Source organism: Eschrichtius robustus, chromosome X (genome assembly GCF_028021215.1).
Source record: "Eschrichtius robustus isolate mEscRob2 chromosome X, mEscRob2.pri, whole genome shotgun sequence".
Taxonomy (NCBI): Eukaryota; Metazoa; Chordata; class Mammalia; order Artiodactyla; family Eschrichtiidae; genus Eschrichtius; species Eschrichtius robustus.
In genome coordinates this window covers 67,471,704-67,492,552 of record NC_090845.1, presented here as the reverse complement: position 1 = coordinate 67,492,552, position 20,849 = coordinate 67,471,704, and the positions used below count along the sequence as shown (strand labels likewise).

General features: G+C 36.2%; 1 protein-coding gene across 8 annotated transcripts in view; it reads left to right on the top strand.

The window, feature by feature from the left end:
* Positions 1-20,849, top strand: part of ATRX (ATRX chromatin remodeler) — a 254,434-nt gene that overhangs the window by 56,714 nt on the left and 176,871 nt on the right. For 6 of the 8 annotated variants that reach the window (XM_068534185.1, XM_068534184.1, XM_068534188.1 and 3 more), the window contains 4 exons: positions 14,988-15,043; positions 15,967-16,019; positions 16,910-17,034; positions 20,067-20,180. In XM_068534185.1, coding sequence (XP_068390286.1) covers positions 14,988-15,043; positions 15,967-16,019; positions 16,910-17,034; positions 20,067-20,180 — 348 coding nt within the window. The remainder of the gene's footprint in view (positions 1-14,987; positions 15,044-15,966; positions 16,020-16,909; positions 17,035-20,066; positions 20,181-20,849) is intronic. The other 2 variants (XM_068534190.1, XM_068534186.1) reach the window with 1 other exon arrangement.

Below are 20,849 nucleotides of genomic sequence, written 5' to 3'. Positions count from 1 at the left end.
CAAGCCGTAGATTCATGAAACACTGTGAACCCCACGCAGGATAAATAGAAAACTACAACTATGAATATCATAATTAAACTCCTAAAGAACGAAAACAAAGAGAACAATCTTAGGAGCAGCCAGAGGAAAAATGTCGTTGCTTTTTGAATGTTGAATGTTTCTGAACAACAATAACACTGATGGCTCATTTGATGACAGGAATGTTAGAAGCTGGATGATGAAGAAATGATTTATTTAAAGTGACAAGTGAAAATAATTGCCAGCGTCGAAGTTTTCTCAGTGAAAACATCTTTGAAAAGTGAAGGTGGAATAAAGATAAAAAGTGAGAACTTGATGTCAGCACACCGACACTAGAGGAAATACTAAAGGGTTTTCTTAAATGAGAAGGAAAATAATTCGGAATGGTGACACCAAAATACAGGAAGTTACAAATAACAATGGGAGGGATAAATAGGTGAATAAAATGAAATATGTACTTTTATCTAATCCACAGTCTGTAGTCTTAATTCATAAATTGCCCCAACAGTGTTTTCATAGGTAACTTTCCCCCCCAAGTCCAGGATCCAGTTGAAGATGCCACAATGTATATAGTTATTTGGTCTTTAGCCTTTTCAAATCTGAAACAAGCTGGAACCATAACATTTTTCAAATGTACAGATATATTATTTTGGTGGTTGTCCCTCAATGTGGATTTGTCTGATTAGTTATAATTAGATTGGGATTTTTAATTTTTGGCAGGATTGCCATGTAAATGGCGTTATGTTCTTGTCCATACATCATATCACAAGGCATGTGATGTAATCTCCCCGTTTATTGGTGATGTTAACTTAGGTTATTTGGTTATGGTTGTTTTTCTAGGTTAAGCCACTGTAAAGGTGTGATTTATTCCTTTGTAACTAATAAGTAATTTGTTGAAGATTACTTTGAAATAAACTTAGGTATTCTTTTCATCATCAGAAGTTAGCTTTTATGGTTTCTTACTGCAAATTACCACAAACTTGGCAGCTTAAAACAACCCAAATTATTTATTTATTTATGGCTGCATTGGGTCTTTGTTGCTGCACATGGGCTTTCTCTAGTTGTGGCGAGCGAGGTCTACTCTTCGTTGTGGTGTGCAGGCTTCTCATTGCAGTGGCTTCCCTTGTTGCGGAGCACGGACTCTAGGACTCTAGGTGTGCGGGCTTCACTAGTTGTGGCATGCGGGCTCAGTAGTTGTGGCTTGCGGACTCTAGAGCGCAGGCTGAGTAGTTGTGGCACATGGGCTTAGTTGCTCTGCAGCATGTGGGGTCTTCCTGGAGCAGGGATCAAACCCGCATCCCCCACATTGGCAGGTGGATTCTTAACCACTGCACCACCAGGGAAGTCCCAACCCAAATTTATTATCTCATAGTTCTGTAGGTTTGGAGTCCAGGTGGGTTTTGCTGAGCTCTGCTCAGGGAATCACAAGGCCTAAGTCAAAGTGACAGTAAGACTATGTTCCTTTCTGGAGACTCTGTGGAAAAATCCATTTCCATGCTCATTCAGGTTGTTGGCAGAATTCAGTTCATTGTGGTTGTAGGCCTGAGGTCCCCATTTCTTGCTGACTATTGGCCAGGATCCTCTCAGCTCCTTAATTTCCTCTCACATGGCCCCCTCCATCTGCAAAGACAGCAAAAACACATTGTGTCTTTCTCATGCTTTGAATTTCTCTGACTTATCTTTTTGCTTGCTTCTCTGCACCTTCTGCGTGAGCTGGAGTCATTTTTCTACTTTAAAGGTCTCATGTGATTAGATTAGACCCCCTCCTTGTCACCACTCCCCAGTGAGCTCCCATTTTTAAGGTCAACTGTGCCATTTTACGTAGCAAAACCATGAGAGTGTTATTTCCTCACATTCACAGGTTCTGAAGATTCGGGGTCATGAAATCTTAGAAATTCCTAGAAATTCTGCCTACACCACATCCATTCATGATTCTTGGCTCAGTGATATGTTACTATGATGGGTTCAAAATCATGATGTTCTGATCTATCATTCCTCCTATGTTTTAGTTGGCATTTTACTGTAAGGGAGAAGTTTACATTTCTACGCTCTGTTTTCATTTGTTTTTATTAGTATATACTATTTTTTTTCTTTTTCCATGAATATTTTCTTACTGTCATTATTTTAATATCCAATTTGTACCAGTATTGGCTAGTGGGAACCCCTTTTGTGTGGCTCCTGCAGACCTTTTCACAAGTCTTCATCAACCTTGAGCACTTTCTTACTTTCTGCTCTCACAAGATGTTCATTATTTACTTTGCACTGTCCCTTCCCCAGCCCTGGAATCAGTTATTTCTCCAAGGAGTTCTGATTCCTTTTAGTGGGATATGGTATTTAGAAAGCAATATCTGGGTGTATGATGTGCTCATTGCCACCAGGATGTCTGCTTCCAGGCCCTTTAGCAGAGAAAGCCAATATATGTGTTATGTTTTCATGCACTGATATTGATACTTTTAGTTTTACTTTGGACTACAGACATCATTCTAGTCTTCCTCTTTTTGTATTTTAATTTCTTGCTGCAACAGAAAGAAAGGTGGCTCCCATTATCCTCAGTTTATGTACTCAGTTGATCAGTCTTCATTGTATCCACGTAGTTTCAAGTTTGCAAACCAAACCATCACAATAAAGACACCTAGCTAGTGTTAAATATTTGTTTAAAGTTCCTTTTGTCTTTAGAATGAAATCATATTGTCACAGTTCTATATTCAGTAGTTAGTTGGGGAGTTCTGCTTCTGGTAGTGGCAGAGTAGCTCTGTATGGATAAACAGATATCTCTCACAGATACCAATTATTAATTCTGGCCAAAATATGGAACACAATGATGTGAAGAAACTGAACAGTGACACAAAGCAGACACAAACTGGAGTAGGGTCAACCCATGGAAGAAAGAAGTATTAATGGCTGAATTCCCAATTGTTAAGCCTTTTTTCCTTAGGAAAGGTGCCAGTTAGCTCCATCAGTGGAATTTAAGACTTGGATAGCTCTGTCCTTCTGGATATGCTGTTTGAGCTTGCAACCCCACTACTTCTGATAGCCTTCTTGCGACTAAGGTTGAACCAGCATAAAACTCAACATTTGGTCAAGGTGGTGGTGTAGGAAGACCCTGATCTCACCCCTCCCCACAGACACACCGAATCTACAGCTACGTAAAGAGCAATGCCTCTTGCAGAAGAACTGAGGTCTGATTAAACAGCTTCTCCACAACAAATGATACAAGGACCACATAGAGGTTGGTAGGAGACACAGAGACAGAGTATTGATGGGAACCCCACTTCAGTGTGGTGTACTGCCATGGCGAGGGATATCACTAAGGGGCCTGTGTACAGACCCGCCTCCCCTGGGGCACAGAGAAAAAACAGTGGTTTAAAGGGGACCTAGACTGTACATGAAGGAAATCCACTTACTAACCCTAGAGTGTCTGCTAAATGGGTAGGGAACTGCTGGAACTATCTCCAATGTTGAAGGTGCTAGAGAGCACCATTTTTTGTCTTCCTCCTTTACCTTGATAGCACAAGTGAGAACATAGTCCACGTTCTCTAGCTGGCCTTCCAAGGCCACCTCAGCATACCTCTGGCCCACACAAGCTATAGGCGTCCTACCAAGGCAGCCTGAGTGTACAGTGCCCCAGGACCCCGCGGCCCATGACTTATTAGGCTCCAGCTGGCTTGCCAAAGCTGCCTGGCACACGCAGACTACACAGGGGATGCTCTTAACTGAGGTTATGCCTTCAGGACCGGGAGAGGTACCTGTTTTGCCTGATGTATAGAAAGAAACACAAAGTCAAACAAAATGGGGACAGAGGAATATGTTCCAAGTGAAAGAACAAGATAAAACTGCAGAAAAAAATCTTAATGAAATGGAGATAAGTAATTTACCTGATAAAGAATTCAAAGAAATGGTCATAAAGATGCTTACCAAACTAGGGAGAAGAATGGAGGAGCACAGTGAGAACTTCAACAAAGAGTTAGAAAATATAAGAAAGAACCAGTGAGAACTGAAAAACACAATATTGGAAAATACAATAGAGGAAATTAACAGCAGATTAGTTGATACCTTAGAACACATCAGTGATCTGGAAGACAGAATAGTGGAAATCACCCAATCAGAACAGAAAAAAAGAAGAATTTTAAAAAATGAGAGTTTAAGGGATCTCTGGGACATCAGGAGTACTAACATTCTCATAGTAGGGGTAGGGGTCTCAGATGGAGAAGAGAGAGAGAAAGGGACAAAAATTTTATTTAAAGAAATAATGTCTGAAAACTTCCCTAGTCTGGGAGAGGAAACAGACATCTAGGTACAGGAATCACAGAGTCCCAAACAAGGTGAACCCAAAGAGATCCACACCAAGACATGTAAGTAAAATGGCAAAAGATAAAGAGAGAATATTATGGGCAGCAGGAGAAAAACAACTAATCATATACAAGGAAAATCCCATAAAATTATTAGCTGATTTTTCAGCAGAAACTCTGCAAGCCAGAAGGGGGTGGCATGATATATTAAAAGTACTGAAAGTAAAAAAACTTCCAACCAAGAATACTCTGCCTGGCAAGGTTATCATTCAGAATTGAAGGAGAGATGGAGTTTCCCAGGCAAGCAAAACCTAAAGGAGTTCAGCACCACTAAAATGGCCTTACAAGAAATGTTAAAACGTCTTCTTAGGTGGAAAAGAAAAGGCAATAGCTAGAAATAAGAAAATATATGAAAGAAAAAAATCTCACTGGTAAAGGTAAATATATAGTAAATCAGCCACTTATAAAGCTAGTAGGAAGGTTAAAAGACAAAAAGTAGTAAAATCAACTATAACTACAATAAGTAGCTAAGGGATACACAAAATATAAAGTTGTAAAATATCATGTCAGAATCGGGCTTCCCTGGTGGCACAGTGGTTGAGAATCTGCCTGCCGATGCGGGGGACACGGGTTCGAGCCCTGGTCTGGGAGGATCCCACGTGCCGCGGAGCAACTGGGCCCGTGAGCCACAACTGCTGAGCCTGCGCATCTGGAGCCTGTGCTCCGCAACAAGAGAGGCCGTGATAGTGAGGGGCCCGTGCACGGCGATGAAGAGTGGCCCCCACTTGCCACAACTAGAGAAAGCCCTCGCACAGAAACGAAGACCCAACACAGCCAAAAAAATAAAAAAATAATAATTAAAGGTGCTAATAATTTAAAAAAAAAAGTGTTGGGGGGGTAGTAAAAATGTAGTATTTTCAGAATATATTTGAACTTAAGCAACTATCAGCCTAAATTAAATCAATGTGTGTGTGTGTGTGTATGTGTGCACACGTATCAACCTGATGGTAACTGCAAACCCAAAACCTACAGTAGATAAACAAAAAATAAGGGAGCCCAAACATAAAGAAAATCATCAAACTACAAGGGAAGAGACTTCCCTGGTGATCCAGTGTGTTGGAAGGCAGGGGACGTGTGTTTGATCCCTGGTCAGGGAACTAAGATGCCACATGCCACGGGGCAACTAAGTCTGCGCGCTGCAACTACTGAACTACTGAGCCTGTGTGCTGCAACTAGAGAGACCACACGCCACAACTAGAGAGAAGCCCGCGCGCCGCAGCTAAGACCCAAGGCAGCCAAAAAATAAATTAACAAAATACTACAAAAAAAAGAAAACTACGAGGGAAGAAACCAAGAGAAGAAAGGAATAGAGAATAACTACAAAAACAAGCAGAAAATAATTAACAAAATGGCAATAAGTACATCCTTATCAATAACCACTTTAAATATAAATTGACTAAATGCTCCAATCAAAATAGAGATGGCTGAATGGATTAAAAAACAAGACCCATTTATATGCTGCCTACAAGAGACTCACTTCAGATCTAAAGACAAACAGAGTGATACTGAAGGGATAGAAAAAGGTATTCAATGCAAAAGGAAATGAAAAGAAAGCTGGGGTACTAAACAAAATGCTACAAAACCAATGCATCAACGAAGAAATCAAAGAGGAAATTAAAAAATACCTTGAGACACATGAAAATGGAAACACAACTTTCCAAAATCTATGGGATGCAGCAAAAGCAGTTCCAAGAGGGGAGATTATAGTGATACAGGCCTACTTCAAGAAAAAAGAAAAATCTCAAATTAAAAAAAATGTAGCTTTACATTTAAAGGGACTAGAAAAAGAAGAACAAAACAAGCCTCGACTTAGTGAAAGGAAGGAAATAATAAAGGTCAGATTGGAAATAATGCAACTGATAGCTCGTCTTCTTCCTCTTAACAGGGTCTTTTGCAGAGTGAAAGTTTTAAATTTTGAGGAAGTCTAATTTATAGATTTCCTTTTGAGGATCATGCTTTTCTTACATATAAAGGAGCTAGAAAAAGAAGAACAAACAAAACCCAAAGTTAGTAGAAGGAAATAAACCATAAAGATCAGGGCAGAAATAAATGAAATAGAGACTAAAAAATAATAGAAAAGATCAATGAAACTACGAGCTAGTTTTTTTTTTGAAAATGTAAACAAAATTGAAAAACCTTAAGTCAGACTCATCATGAAAAAAAGAGAGTCCAAATAAATAAAATGAGAAAGGAAAGAGGAAAAGTAACAACTTATACCACATCAATGCAATGAATCCTAAGAGACTACTGTGCCAACAAATTGGACAACATCGAAGAAATGGATAAATTCCTAGAAACTTACAATTTTCAAGACTGAATCATGGAGAAATACAAAATCTGAATGGACTGATTACTAATGAAATTCAATTAGTAATCAAAAAACTTCCAACAAACAAAAGTTGAAGAGCAGTTGGCTTCATAGGTGAATTCTATCAAACATTTAAAGAAAAATTAATAGTCATCAATATTGTAATAACTTTGTATGGTGACAGATGATAACTAGGCTTGTAGAGGTGGTCATTTTGTAACCTATAAAATATTGAATCACTATGTTGTGCACCTAAAACTAATATATTAAGTTAATTATTCTTCAGTTAAAAGAGTTGAATGGAAACCTGCATTCTTGATGAGGCATAAAGGAATTTAGGGAGACGACAGTAGGTTTAGTAAAATGAGAGAGGAGATCCCACCTAGAAGAGAGCTAGTTTGGGAGCTCCAGAACCTGCAAAAACTCTTGCCATATCTGGTTGAATCACAAGTGCAGCCCAGATTCTAGGTAGCCCAGTTAGGGCTAAAAGAACAGAATAAAGCTTTCAGCTTCTTACACTAGAGGGTATATATTTTGGGGTTTGATTTCAGGTAAGTTGACTATCTGCTATTAACAAAAATATCAACTGTAACGGCATGCAGTGTTTTTTCACTGTATCTTTAAAAATGTCCAGTACCCAATCTGAAATAAAAAGAGGAAATAGTGACTCATGTTCAAAAGGAAAGGCAAGCAGTAGAGACAATCCACATATGTCTCAAATGTTGAAATTAGCTAACAAGAATATTAAATCAGCTATTGCAACTATGCTTTAGTGTAATAAAGCAAATACATTTATGATGAATGGACAGGTAAGAAATCTCAGTACAAACATAGAAAATGTAAAAAAGAACCAATTTGAAATTCTAGAACTGAAAAATAAATTTCTGAATAACAAATCATTGTTTGTACTTAACAGGAGATTAGAGATAGCTGTAGTAGTGTCAGTAAATTTGATGATAGTCTAATAGAAATTATCCAATCTGAGAATAGAAAACATTGAAAAATAAAAAGTGTGCAGAACACTTGCTCTTCAGATCCTTTCCCCAATAAATCTGTGTAGTTATCAACCAAATACATGTAAAGAATAGGACTGTTTAATGATAGTCAGAGAAAAAAATGTTGATAGAAGCTCTCAGTTGGCCCAGTGTTTTGTAGTTAGCCATATACTAACCTTGCACATACTCTGATACATTTTTACCTTCTTACTTCATTTTTGTGGTGCTATTTTAAATTCCCTGGTTTTTAAATTTCAGATTCCAGTTGTTCATTGCAGGAATTCAGTTATGTTTTTTATGTCAACCTTGTATCCTGTGAACTTGCTCTAGGTAGCTTCTTTTTCATCTTTTAGATTTATTGGAATTTTCTACCTAATCTGGTTGTCTGCAAATAGGGTCACGTTTATTTCTTCCGTTCCATCTCTTTGCCTTTTAATTCCTTTTCTTGCCTCATTATGCTGGGTAGGACTTTCTGTATTTTCCATTATTACGTTGAAGAAGAATGATGATAGCAGACGTCTTGGTGTTTCTGATGTTAGTGGGAAGGCATTCAGCTCTTTCACCATTAAGTATGATGGTTACTGTATAAGATTTTTGTAAATATTCTGTCAAGTTGAGGAAGTTCCCCTCCCCTAGTTTTCTGAGTTTTTTCCCTAAAGTGATATTTTTATTGAGATGGATGTAGATTCATATGCAGTTGTAACACACACACAGCTCTTATACACTTTTCCCAGTTTCTCACGATAGCAACATTCTACAAAAGTATAACATATTGTCAGTTAACCACGTTATTGATATCTACCAATCTGATTTAGATTTCCTCAGTTTTACTTGTACTATTGTGTTTTTGTTAAGTTCTATACAGTTTGATTACCTTGAGTTGATTCATGTATCCACCACCACAGTCAACATGCATATTCCTCATCTTGCCCTTTTATAATCATGCTCAACTCCCTACACCTACTCCTACCTGTGCCTAACACCTGGAAATCACTAATTTGTCCTCCATTTCTAAATTGTTTTTCATTTTAAACATGTTCTATAAATGGAATCCTATAGTATATGACATTTGGGGACTGGGTTTTTTCACTTAGCATAATTCCCTTGGGATTCAGCCAGGTCGTTGGCATGTGTCAATAGTTCTCTCCTTTTTATTGCAATGTGTAGTTTTCTATGGTATGGATGTACCACAGTTTAACCATTTACCCGTTAAGGGACATCTGGGATGATCCCAGATTTGGGCTGTTACAAATAAAGCTTCTGGTAAACACTAGTGTACAGGTTTTTGTGTCAACATAAGTTTTCATTTCTCTGGGATAAATACCCAGGAGTGCAGTTGGTGCGTCATAGGATGGTTGCATGGTTTTGTTTTTTTTTTTTTTTTTTTTTTAAGGACACTCTTAAATTGTTTTCCAGAGTGGCCATACCATTTTATATTCTCACAGCAATGTAAGAAGGATCAATTTCTCTGCATCCTCTCCAGCATTTGGTTTTACCACTATTTAAAAAATACTTAGACATTCTGATAGATATCTAGTGATATCTCAGTGTGGTTTTAATTTGCATTTCCCTAATGACTAATAAAACTTTTAACACCATTATTGAGATATAATTTACTTACCATACAATTCACCAGTTTAAAGTGTACAATTCAGTAGTTTTTAGTATGTTCACAAATACATGCAGCCGTCACCACAGTAAATTTTATAACGTTATTATCACCTGAAAAAGAAACTCTGTACTCTAGATATCACCCCCTACCCCCAGCCTTAAGCAACCACTAATCTACTTTCTTGTCTTTATAGATTTCCCTATTTCAGACTTTCTTATGAATGGCATTCTATTACATGTGGTTCTTTGTGACTGGCTTCTTTCACTTAGTATAATGTGTTCAAGGTGTATTTATGTTGTAGCACATATTAGTGCTTCATTTCTTTTTATGACCAAATAACATTCCTTTATATGGATATACCACATTTGTTTGATTTGTTGATGGACAATAACATCTTGTTTCTACCTTTTGGCTATTATGAATAATGCTACTATAAACATTTGTAAACAAGTTTGTGTGTGGCCATATATTTTCATTTCTCTTGGTTATATACCTAGGAGTGGAATTGCTGAGTTATATGGTAACTCTGTTAAATCCTTTGAGGAAATACCAAACTGTTTCCCAAAGTGGCTACACCATTGCACATTCCCCCCAGCAGTGTATGAGGATTCTGATTTCTCTGCATCCTTGCCAACAGTAGTTGTTATCTGACTTTTTAATTTTAGCCATCCTAGTACATGTGAAGTCGTGTCTTATTATGGTTTCGGTTTTCATTTTGCCTAATGGTTAATGATGTTGAGCATCTCTTCATGTGCTTATTGGTAGTTTGTATATATTCCTTGGAGAATTATCTATTTAGATCCTTTGCTCATTTTTAATTGGGTGTTTGTCTTTTTATCATTGATTTATAAGAATTATTTATATATTCTAGACTTTTATTATGATAAAATACACATAATATAAAATTTACTATTTTAACCAATTTTAAGTATACAGTTCTATGGCATTAAGTACATTCACACTGTTGTGTAACCATCACTACCATCCATCTCCAGAACTGTTTTGTCTTCTCTACCCGAAACTCTGTACCCATTAAAATCACTAGCTTCCCAATCCCCTTTACCCCCAGTCCTTGGCAACCACTATTCTACGTTCTTTCTCTATGAATATGACTACTTTAGGAACCTCATATAAGTGGGGTCATACGGTATTTGTCCTTTTGTGTCTGGCTTATTTTACTTGGCATAATGTCTTCAAGGTTAATCAGTGTTGTAGCATGTATCAAAATTTTCTTCCCTTTTAAGGCTGAATAGCATTCTGTTGTGTATATGTGTGTATTTCTTTAATTTTCTTGATGATGTCCTTTGAAGCACAAATGTTTTTAGTTTTGATAAAGTCCAGCGTATCTATTTTTATTCTTGTTGCTCATACTTATGGTGTCATGTCTAAGGATCTATTTCTAAATCTGGGGTCACAAAGATTTACCCCAATATTTTCTTCAAAGAGTTTTATAGTTTAGGCTCTTATGTTTAGGTTTTTAATGATGCATTTAGAGTTAATTTTTGTATGTGGTGTAAGGCAGGTCTCCAACTTAACTTTTTGCATGTGGATACACAGTTGTGCCATACTGTTTGTTGAAAAGACTATTCTCTCCCTTTTGAATGGTCTTGGCATGCTGTTGGAAATCAGTTGACCATAGATATATGGGTTTATTTCTGAACTTTCATTTCTTTTCGACTGATTCTTATGTCTGTTCTTTTGCCTGTAGTACACTGTACTGATTATAGTTGTTTTACACTAAGTTTTAAAATCTTGAAGTGCGAGTCTTCCTATTTTGTTTTTCCTTTTGAAGGTTGTTTTGACTATTCTGGGTCCATTTTAATTCTACATGAATTTTAGAATGAGCTTGTCAATTTCTACAAAGAAGTCAAGTGAGATTCTGACAGGGATTGCCTTTTTTAAAAAAATTGTAGATCAATTTGCAAAGTATTGCCATCTTAATGTTGTCTTCTATTTCATGACCATGCAGTGTTTTACCATTGATTTAAGTCTTTAATTTCTTTCAATGATGTTTTGTAGTTTTCAGAGTATAAGTTTTTAACTTCTCTTGTTAAATTTATTCCTAAGCATTTTATTCTTCTTGATGGTATTATAAATGGATTGTTTTCTTTATTTTCAGATCATTCTTTGCGAGTGCACAGAAATACAGTTGACTTTTGTATATTGTTCTCACATCCTTCAACCTTTCTGAACTCATTTATTAGTTCTAATATTTTTAATGGATTTCTTGGGACTTTCTCTGTTCAAGATAATGTCTCCAAAGACAGTTTTACTTCTTCCTTTTCAGTCTGGCTGCCTTTTATTTCTTTTCTCTTGCTTACTTGCTCTGGCTAGTATTTCCATTACAATGTTAAATGGAAGTGGCAGGAGAGGATTTCCTTCTCTTATTCTGATCTTAGAGCGAAAGCATTCAGTCTTTTACCATTAAGTATGGTGTTACCTCTGGGTACTTTGTAGCTTGTTGTGGAAGTTCCCTTTATTAAGAGTTTTTTAAAATAAATTATATTCTTTAGAGCAGTTTTAGGTACACAGAAAAATTGAGTGGAAAGTACAGAAATTTTCTATTATGCGTCCACACACATGCACAGCCTCCCCCACTGTAAACATCCTGCACCACAGTTGTACATCTGTTACAGTTGATGAACCTACAGTGACAAGTCATTATCATCTAAAACCCATAGTTTGCATTGTATTTCACTCTTGACGTTGTACATTCTAGGGATTTTGACAAATGTATAATGACATCTATCTTATCATTATAGTATCATACAGGTTAGTTTCACTGTGAAACCGTACACCTCAGATTGGGGCTTGAACCCAATCCTGCCTCAGATGGGACTTGAACCTGCAACCTCTGGCTTAGGAGGGGACTCAAACCCTCCCAAGCTGAAACCGCACACCTGGTCTCAGGACTCAGTGAAGCTCAGATTTTTATGTCTCAGCGCAGAAGGAATTCAGCGAGAGGCAAAGTGATAGGCAAGAAGTAGATTTATTAATGTAAGATGCATGTGAAGTATACAAGCAGGCAGGCAAGAGGGCTCTGCCCTGAGAACTAAGTTGGCTACATTTTTACAATCAAAGGAAAAGTGGGAAAGGAGAGAAGACCACCTTCTTCCTCTTCCTTTGTAAAGATGTTGCAGGAAAATGGGGTGCAAGAGGATGGTCGTGTTCCAGGTCTTGGGTGAGTTCCTGGGATGTGCTGCCAAGTGAAGGTCCCTGGCTTCATGCAAGAAAGAGTTCAAGAGCGAGCCATAGTGAGGTGAAAGTAGGTTTACTGAGAGAGATACACATTCCGTAGGCAGAATGCGGTTCATCTCAGAAGGTGAGAGAGCAGCCCTGGGAGCTACACACTCCATAAGGTGTGGGCCACCTCAGAAGTAGAGAGGCCCTGGGGTGTGGGGGTGTTTATTTTTTATGGGCTTGGTAATTTCATAGGCTAATGAGTAGGAGGATTATTCCAACTATTTTGGGGAAGGGGCGGGGAATTCCAGGAATTGAGTCACTGCCTACTTTTTGGCCTTTTATGGTTAGCCTAGGAACTGTCAAGGTGCCTTGTGGGTGTGTCATTTAGCATGCTAATGCATTACAGTGAGTGTATAACGAGGCTCAGGGTCTACTGGAAGTCGAATCTTCCACCATCTTGGGCCTACTTGGTTCTAACCAGTTTTTGTCATATCCTCAATGGCTGTCATTCTTTTAATGGTTGTGCCCTGCCACCCTCCCTCCTGTCTCAAGTGCACTAAAAATCCCCTGTTCCATCTATCCATCCTTCCCCCTGTCCCCGCCCCCAAATCCCTGGCAACCATTGATCTTTTTACTGTCTCCATAGTTTTGTCTTTTCCAGAACGTCATATAGTTGGAATGTATGTAACCTTTTCAGATTGGCTTTTTTCACATAGTAATATACAATACATTTAAAGTTCCTTCATGTCTTCTCATGGCTTGGTAGCTCATTTCTTTTTAGAGCTGAATATTATTCCATTGATTGGATGTAACACAGTTAGTTTATCCAATTCACCTTTTGAAGGACGTCTTGGTTGCTTCCAAGTTTTGACAATTATGGGAAAAAAGCTACTTATGAAGGTGTTTATATAAATAAAAATATTTAAAACCATCTGTGTGCAGTTTTTTGAGTGGACTTTATTTTCAGCTTATTTGGGTAAATATCAAGGAGTGTGATTGCTGGATCATGTGGTAAGAGTTTGGTTAATTTTGTAAGATATTGCCAAAAGTGGCTGGACCATTTTGCATTTTTTTTTTTTTTTTTCATTTTGCATTTTTTTGAGCGGTGAATGAGAGTTCCTGTTTCTCCACATCCTTACCAGCATTTTGTGCTGTCAGTGTTCTGCATTTTTTCCATTGTAATAGGTATATAGTGTTATCTTATTTTTTTAATTTCCAATTCCCTAATGACATATGATGTGGAGCATCTTTTCATATGCTCATTTGCCATTTGCATATCTTCTTTGGTAAAATGTCTTCAGATCTTTTGCCTGCTTTTAATCATGTTGTTTATATTATTATTGTTGAGTTTTGGGTTTTTTATATATTTTAGATAATAGTTCTTCATTAGATATGTCTTTTGCAAGTATTTTCTCGCAGTCTGTAGCAGAAAGACATGTCTTTCATTCTTTTGAAGTTTGCTAGTATTTTTTTAAGGACTTTTACATCTGTATTCATAAGTGATGTTGGTCTTTTTGTAGTATCTTTTCTGGTTTGGTATGATACTGGTCTCATTGAATGAGTTGGGATGTGTTCCCTCCTTTTTTACTAGAAGAGTTTGTGAAAAATTGGTGTTAATGCTTTTTTTTTTTTTGAATGTTTGGTGTAACTTCGTGGTGAAACCATCTGGACCTTTGCTTTTCTTTGTGGGTAGTTTTTTGATTCCCAGTTCAGTCTTTTCAGTTATAGGTCTCTTCACATTGTCTCTTTATTTTTGTGTCAGCTTCAGTAGTTTGTGTGTGTTTAGGAATTTGTCCATTTCATTTAGGTTATCTAATTTGTTGGCATACAGTTGTTCATGATATTTCTTTATAATCCTTTTATTTCTTTAAGGTAAGTAGTAACAACCCCTCTTTAATTTATCATTCTAGTAATTTGAGTCTTGTCTCCTTTTTTTCTTGGTCCATCTAGCCTTAGTTTTTTTTTTTTCAGTTTTATTCATCTTTTCAAAGAACTTATTTTGGTTTCGTTGATTTTTCTCTATTGTTTTCTATTCCCTGTTTCATTAATTTCTACTCTAATCTTTATTATTTCCTTCCCTCTGCTTCCTTTAGGAAGTTGTTTTTTTCTTTTTTTAGTGTCTTATGGTAAAGGAAAATACAATTAATAATGTGATTTTATTTTTAGTAGAAGATGGAACTTAAATTTTCTTCTAAGAGAAAAACCTTGAACAATTACAATAGGAAATGTTTTGATTACAAACTGCTCTTTTCAGAAATGCTGTTTCAGAAGGGATTAGTGTGTCAAAAGAGAATGATTTTAATCAGAAAACTCTTTTTTAACCAAAGCAATATTATTTTTTTAAAAAATTTTTATTGGAGTATAGTTGATAGAAAACTCTTATATTTTAATGTGAGTAAAGTACTACCAATACTGCCATACTACATAGATTGAAAAATAGGTTCATGGAATCGTAGGTATTGGTGTTCTATTTGATAATGCACCAAAGAGATAAATAATGTTTTTATTTCTTCTCTTTTAAGATAAAGTCAGTGGTTCTGGAAATAACTCTGATATGATGGAAAACAACAAGGAAGAGGTAAGAATAATTTGAAGCATTTAAAAGATATTTATTAATTAATGCTAATCAACTAGAGTATGTCATCAGGTTGCTTTTATTCAATACATGCATGTGTTTGAGTTTACTATCATACCCAAGTATTATTACAGTACTTCATTTTGGGTCGTTGTCCACTTTTTGATGGTGTTCATTGTTTTTGTTATTGTTGTGGTTTGCTTCAGCTATATAGCTAAAGTCAGACAACGGAAGGCTTGCTAACAGATAGGTATTTGAGTGTTATTATATTGCAACAGTGGTGCCCAAGGTGGTTGTTATGGGCATAACCCCATGGTTCTGAGATCTCTCAAAACTGAATATTTAGAGTCTCTTAAGCAGTATTATTGAAACCCATCCTGAGGTCCTTCACCTGATACCCCAGCCTACACTACAGTTTTAGAATTCTTCCCACCTAGTGTAAAAAATTGAATCCAATAAAATATACTGATTATATTGGCAAAACCAAGGTAAATTTAGTATGTCAAAGGAAATCGTAGAAGGTACTCTGTGCCATATGTTAGGATAGAGAAAATGACACATTTTTAGATCCTTAAAACTTTTCTGCCTCTGTTGGGATCTGATTACCTCTACACCTTTGTTTTGTCTTTGTTGGCTTAGGCCAAGATCATGATATAGCATGATATAGTATCATGATATAGTATCATCTTCTGTACCTCAAAATTCAACAGTAACAATTTAATGAAAAAAATTAATCTTTAAATCAAGGAAACCTTGAGAGTAAATTAGAATTAGTTTTTGAAGTTCCTTTTAGAAAAATATTTTAGGCATAAAAATTATATCCCATTCTATCACTATATTAGAGATCTTGGTATAGGGAAACAGTTAATTGTAGGGATGTTTCTCTGAGAGTTTTACTCACCTTTGTATTTATTTCTCGCATTTAGGGAGCTAGCTCTTCAGAAAAATCCAAATCATCAGGATCATCACGATCAAAGAGGTTGGTTGATGTTGCAGGGAAAAAAGTTACTTTCTTTTTCAGGTTGTTTTATTTTCTTTTTCTTAGAATAATCTTTTTTTTCTAAACTTAAAGCACTCTGTTCTCAGTAAACTATTTTATACAAACATATGTATATTTAAAAAGGGCAGTATAGTATAATGAATCTCTTGTATCCATCACTTGACTTTTAATTTTAATTAAAAATTTCCCAGGAGGGGATTTATTATATATTAGTGGCCCTGGAAATATGTAGATAATTTCTGTCAGATAATATATGTGCTTTAAAAACAAGGAGAAAAGGGGAAATGAAATGTTGAATTCCTCATGAGGCAATATGAGTTTTTTAGGGTTATATGAAATTGTCTAGTATGGGGACTGGTAGCCATCATAGTTATGAGGAAGTTATAAGAAGATCAAAGAGTGGTTAAAATACTTGTCTGTGTTAAGTTGTCAAAGTGAATTGTACGTAACAACTGAAACTACCTCAAAGCATAATGTAATGCCTAATATAACTGTGGAGTGTAGTTTTTATTAGAAGTTTGCAGTTTATTCTATTGGACTTTTACTTTTTTGAACCAGTGGAAGTGTCTCTTAATAATCACAGCTTGCTTGTTATTAACTTATTCCCTAAAGTAGTGATTCTTAAATAGGAGTTCCCTTCAAAATCTTCCTCATAGCTTTTTCAGAATGCACATGCTCTGATCCTTCCCAAGACCTACTAAATCATAATATTCAGTTATATGGTAGAGAGATGTATGCTTCCCTAGGTGATTCTGATATGTATCCCTGGTTAAGAGCCACTGCTTAATCTAAACATGTTATTTATGTTACTTGGGTATTTTTCCAATAGCAGAAATGTCCATAATTCTGTGGACTTAATTCTTTCATAGGAAACCTTCAATTGTAACAAAGTATGTAGAATCTGATGATGAAAAACCTTTGGATGAAACTGTAAATGAAGATGCTTCTAATGAAAATTCAGAAAATGATATTACTATGCAAAGCTTGCCAAAAGGTAAAGTGTATTAATTTTTCATATGAAGTTAAAGTTGAAATGCATTTTTAAATGTCATTATTATAAAATTGGAACTTGATTACTTTAAGCTGTGTGTGAAGGACCAAACCTAATATTTTGATAGTGATGGTCTGGAAATGTATTAGTATGGTAATGATAATGTGTGTTATTGAGGTTCAAAATTTAGAATATTCAGTCAGGTTTGATAAGAAAAAGACTTATTTTCTCTTTCCATTGGGTTTTAGAAAAGGGATTTTATTTTCCAAATTATGCTTGAACGTGGAAGTTGGTTTAAAAGTTTAGTGTATTAAGTTTTGGTTCAGTAAATTTTAATGTGCTTGCTTTATAGAAAAACAATGAATACTCTGAAAACTTCTTAAAAAAACACCTGAAGTCTAGTTTAGTCTTACTGCATTCTTAAATTCCCTAAGATGCAAAGCTGAAGTTACCTATTAAATTTGACTTAGGTATATTTCTTGTAATTATCATTTTAAAAATGCCTTGTTACATTTCCTCTCAACCGTTGTGTTTCTAACCTTAAAAGTGCAGTGATTAGATTGGGGCCTGGGCAGGGCTGGGGAGGGGGGAAGCCAAATGAAAATCTTGGACTTTTCATAGCCCACGTCTGAGAGCAGTGTGATTACATGATGAGAGAATGACAGGGGTCTTGGTAATTTCATAGTGTTTCAGAAATCAACAGTTTAGATTTTTTTCTTTATTGAATAATATGTTTAAAGGCTCTTAGCAGATTTTTCAAATTTTTTCTCACAGATCATTTACAGCAGTATTTACTACTTTATTCTCTGTCTCTACTTATGTTTATGTGACACATTTTTTGATTATGGAAATTTAAAAAAATGATGAGTTAGGAGAATAATACATTGCTTGACTAGGGCAAATTGGGAGTTATAATAGATGAGAAATGAAATGAGGAAAATAAATGAATGAGAGAAAGAAGAGAGATAGAAGGAAAATTGATGGGCCTACCATTTACTTGGCTTTGAAAATCATCTGTGACAATTTTATGTAATGGTTTTGGTGGCCTACGGCAGAAACAACTAACATGGGAGTCTTGAGTCCCATAGGCAGTGACTCACTTTGGATTATTACATTCTCAGTGGTTGTCACTGGGAGTCCTTATGATGGCCACTGGGTGAGCTAAGAACTAGGAATTCCAATCTTTTAATGATATTGTGGAAAAGAGTTAGTATGGGATGTTACGAACCTGAACTAAGCGTAATTCTCTCCCACCAAACCAAAAATAGACCTGTTTCATAAGGTTAAATTTGATTGATTATAATTATTGTTATAATACTATATTGAGTATGTATAAGTACCAGACTCTTAAAAAATTAACTTATTTAATCCTCAAAACAATGCTGTAAGGTAGTTACTGTTTCTACTTGTAGAGATGAAGGAACAAATTCAGAGCTCAAGGAACTTTTTCAGCTTTAAATTGAGAAGCTAAGATTTGAATCCAGGTCTGCCTGGATCCAAAGCTACTGAGTGCTCTTTCCACTCTGCTGCTTTGCTTCCATTTAGAGAAGAATCTTCAGAAAGAAATCTGGTTTTTTTTGGTTAACTATAAATGTTTAGCTTTTTTCAAATGCCAGGGCTTCTCTGAGAGTATATATGTGAAATGGTTGTTGTGAATAAAGGTTTTTCCTGTGTGTGGAGATTATTTATACTTACCAGTTTGTAAAAACTCAATCCTTTGTGCCCTATTTCCCCCCTTTTTTCAGAGACTCAGAAATTCATTTAAGTAGGTGCTATACCTTGCTAAAACTTGCTCGCTAAATAACATAGACCCATGTTTCAGGGAGACAGCCCCTGACAACTACCAGATTTTACAGTTGGCCCTCCGTATCCGTGGGTTCCGCATCTGCATATTCAACCAACCGCAGATCAGAAATATTTGGGGAAAAAAGTTCTGGAAATTTCCAAAGTGCAAAACTTGAGTTTGCCGTTGGCCGGCAACTATTAACATAGTGTTTACATTGTATTCGGTATTATAAGTAATCTAGAGATGATTTAAAGTATACAGGACGATGTATGTAGGTTATATGCAAATACTATGGCATTTTATTTAAGGGACTTGAGCATCCACGGATTTTGGTATCCAAGGGGTCCTGGAACAAATCTCCCATGGATACCGAGGGATGACTGTACTTTCTTAATTGTTGTCAGTAATGCCCAATTACTAAGCCCAGCAATGTAGGTAAATGTGAGACCTGGACCCTTTTTACTATGCCCCTGCTTTATTTGCTCTTGAGAGATTAAAATGAAAACTTAAATTAGCAACCTCTCTCCTCAGTTCACATGTTTTATAGCTAAGAAAGTACATTCTTTCTAAAAGATTTCCATAGGGACCAACAATTGATCTCATTCTGCAATTTATTGTCCTAGCACTTGAGCTTAAGTATCTTAAGGCAGTCTTTGTTTAAAACTCTTTAAGGACTTTGCAGGGTACTGAAACTTTGATGTATTATTTGGGAAATGCCACAGAATAGGTATAGCAGTAATAGCAGAATTAACTTCTCACATTGTCCCCCACTATCCTACCCCAAAGCAATATAAAACAACCCCTTAAAAATCTTTTTCTGCATTTATGATTTGGCTTATGAGAAGAATAGGATGGCTTTTTAAAATTTTCTCTTCTGATCCTTTTATTTTTTAAACTGTGGAACTTAGCATGGATGTTCATATTCAGAACAGCTTTTGTGATAGGCAGTATAAAATTCAGAACTGGGCTAAGGCTTTCTACTTTATTCACACATTTCTGTTATGAATCAGTACATAATACTGCCCCCCCCCCATTTTTATGAACTATATTCCAACAAGTAATCTGTTGACACCTGGCCCTTTTACTATTTCCCTGTTTTATTTATTCTTGAGAGGTCCTTATACAAATATTGAAAGCTTGAAAGAAACAAAACTATGTACCAGCAATGTTGGCTTTATCTGAACTGAAGTCTTGTACTTCACTTGCACATTTAATATGTGTAATGGTTTTTTAAATGAAATCATTCTAGGTACAGTGATTGTACAACCAGAGCCAGTGCTGAATGAAGACAAAGATGATTTTAAAGGGCCTGAATTTAGAAGCAGAAGTAAAATGAAAACTGAAAATCTCAAAAAACGCGGAGGTAAATACAAGTGAAAATGAAAACATGAGTTTAAAGTGCTGTTTATGACCATATTGGAAAATCTGATGTGCTTACTAAAAATACCTCCACTTTTCTGCCCATTGTTTTTTAAAAGCACTACTTAAAAATAACTTCTGTTTCTTTCTGAGCTCTGAAGCAGAAAAGGTTAAACACCATTTATCAAAATGCCTTTGCCTTCAGTGGCTATTAAGTTATCTCAAGAAGCTTACTATTTCCTTCTTACACATGTTAGTTCTGTAATGCTTATATGCCAGAATACCATGTGTTCCCTCTCACCCCGAAAGAATTTTAGATTTGGATAAAATCTTGCCTGTGGCCTTCAGGTAACTTTATACATATCTAAAACATTGTTTCACAGAGTGATGGACATCTGCATTAGTGTCACCTGGGGTGCTTATTAAAAATGCAAGTCCCTTGACTCCACTCATAAGAATTTAGAATTTCTGAGGATGATGTCAAGACTGTGCCCCAGTTTGTTCTTATGTGCGTTCAAGTTAGAGATCTATTGATCTAAGGATATCAGTGCAGAGATGAGTAGGAAGGAGACGGGAACTAGAGCTAGTAACCTTCCCTCCATCTGTCTGAGCCGCCTTTCCCTTTGTCTGTCTACCCTCACTTATACACACAACCATTGGCTAATCATCTGTA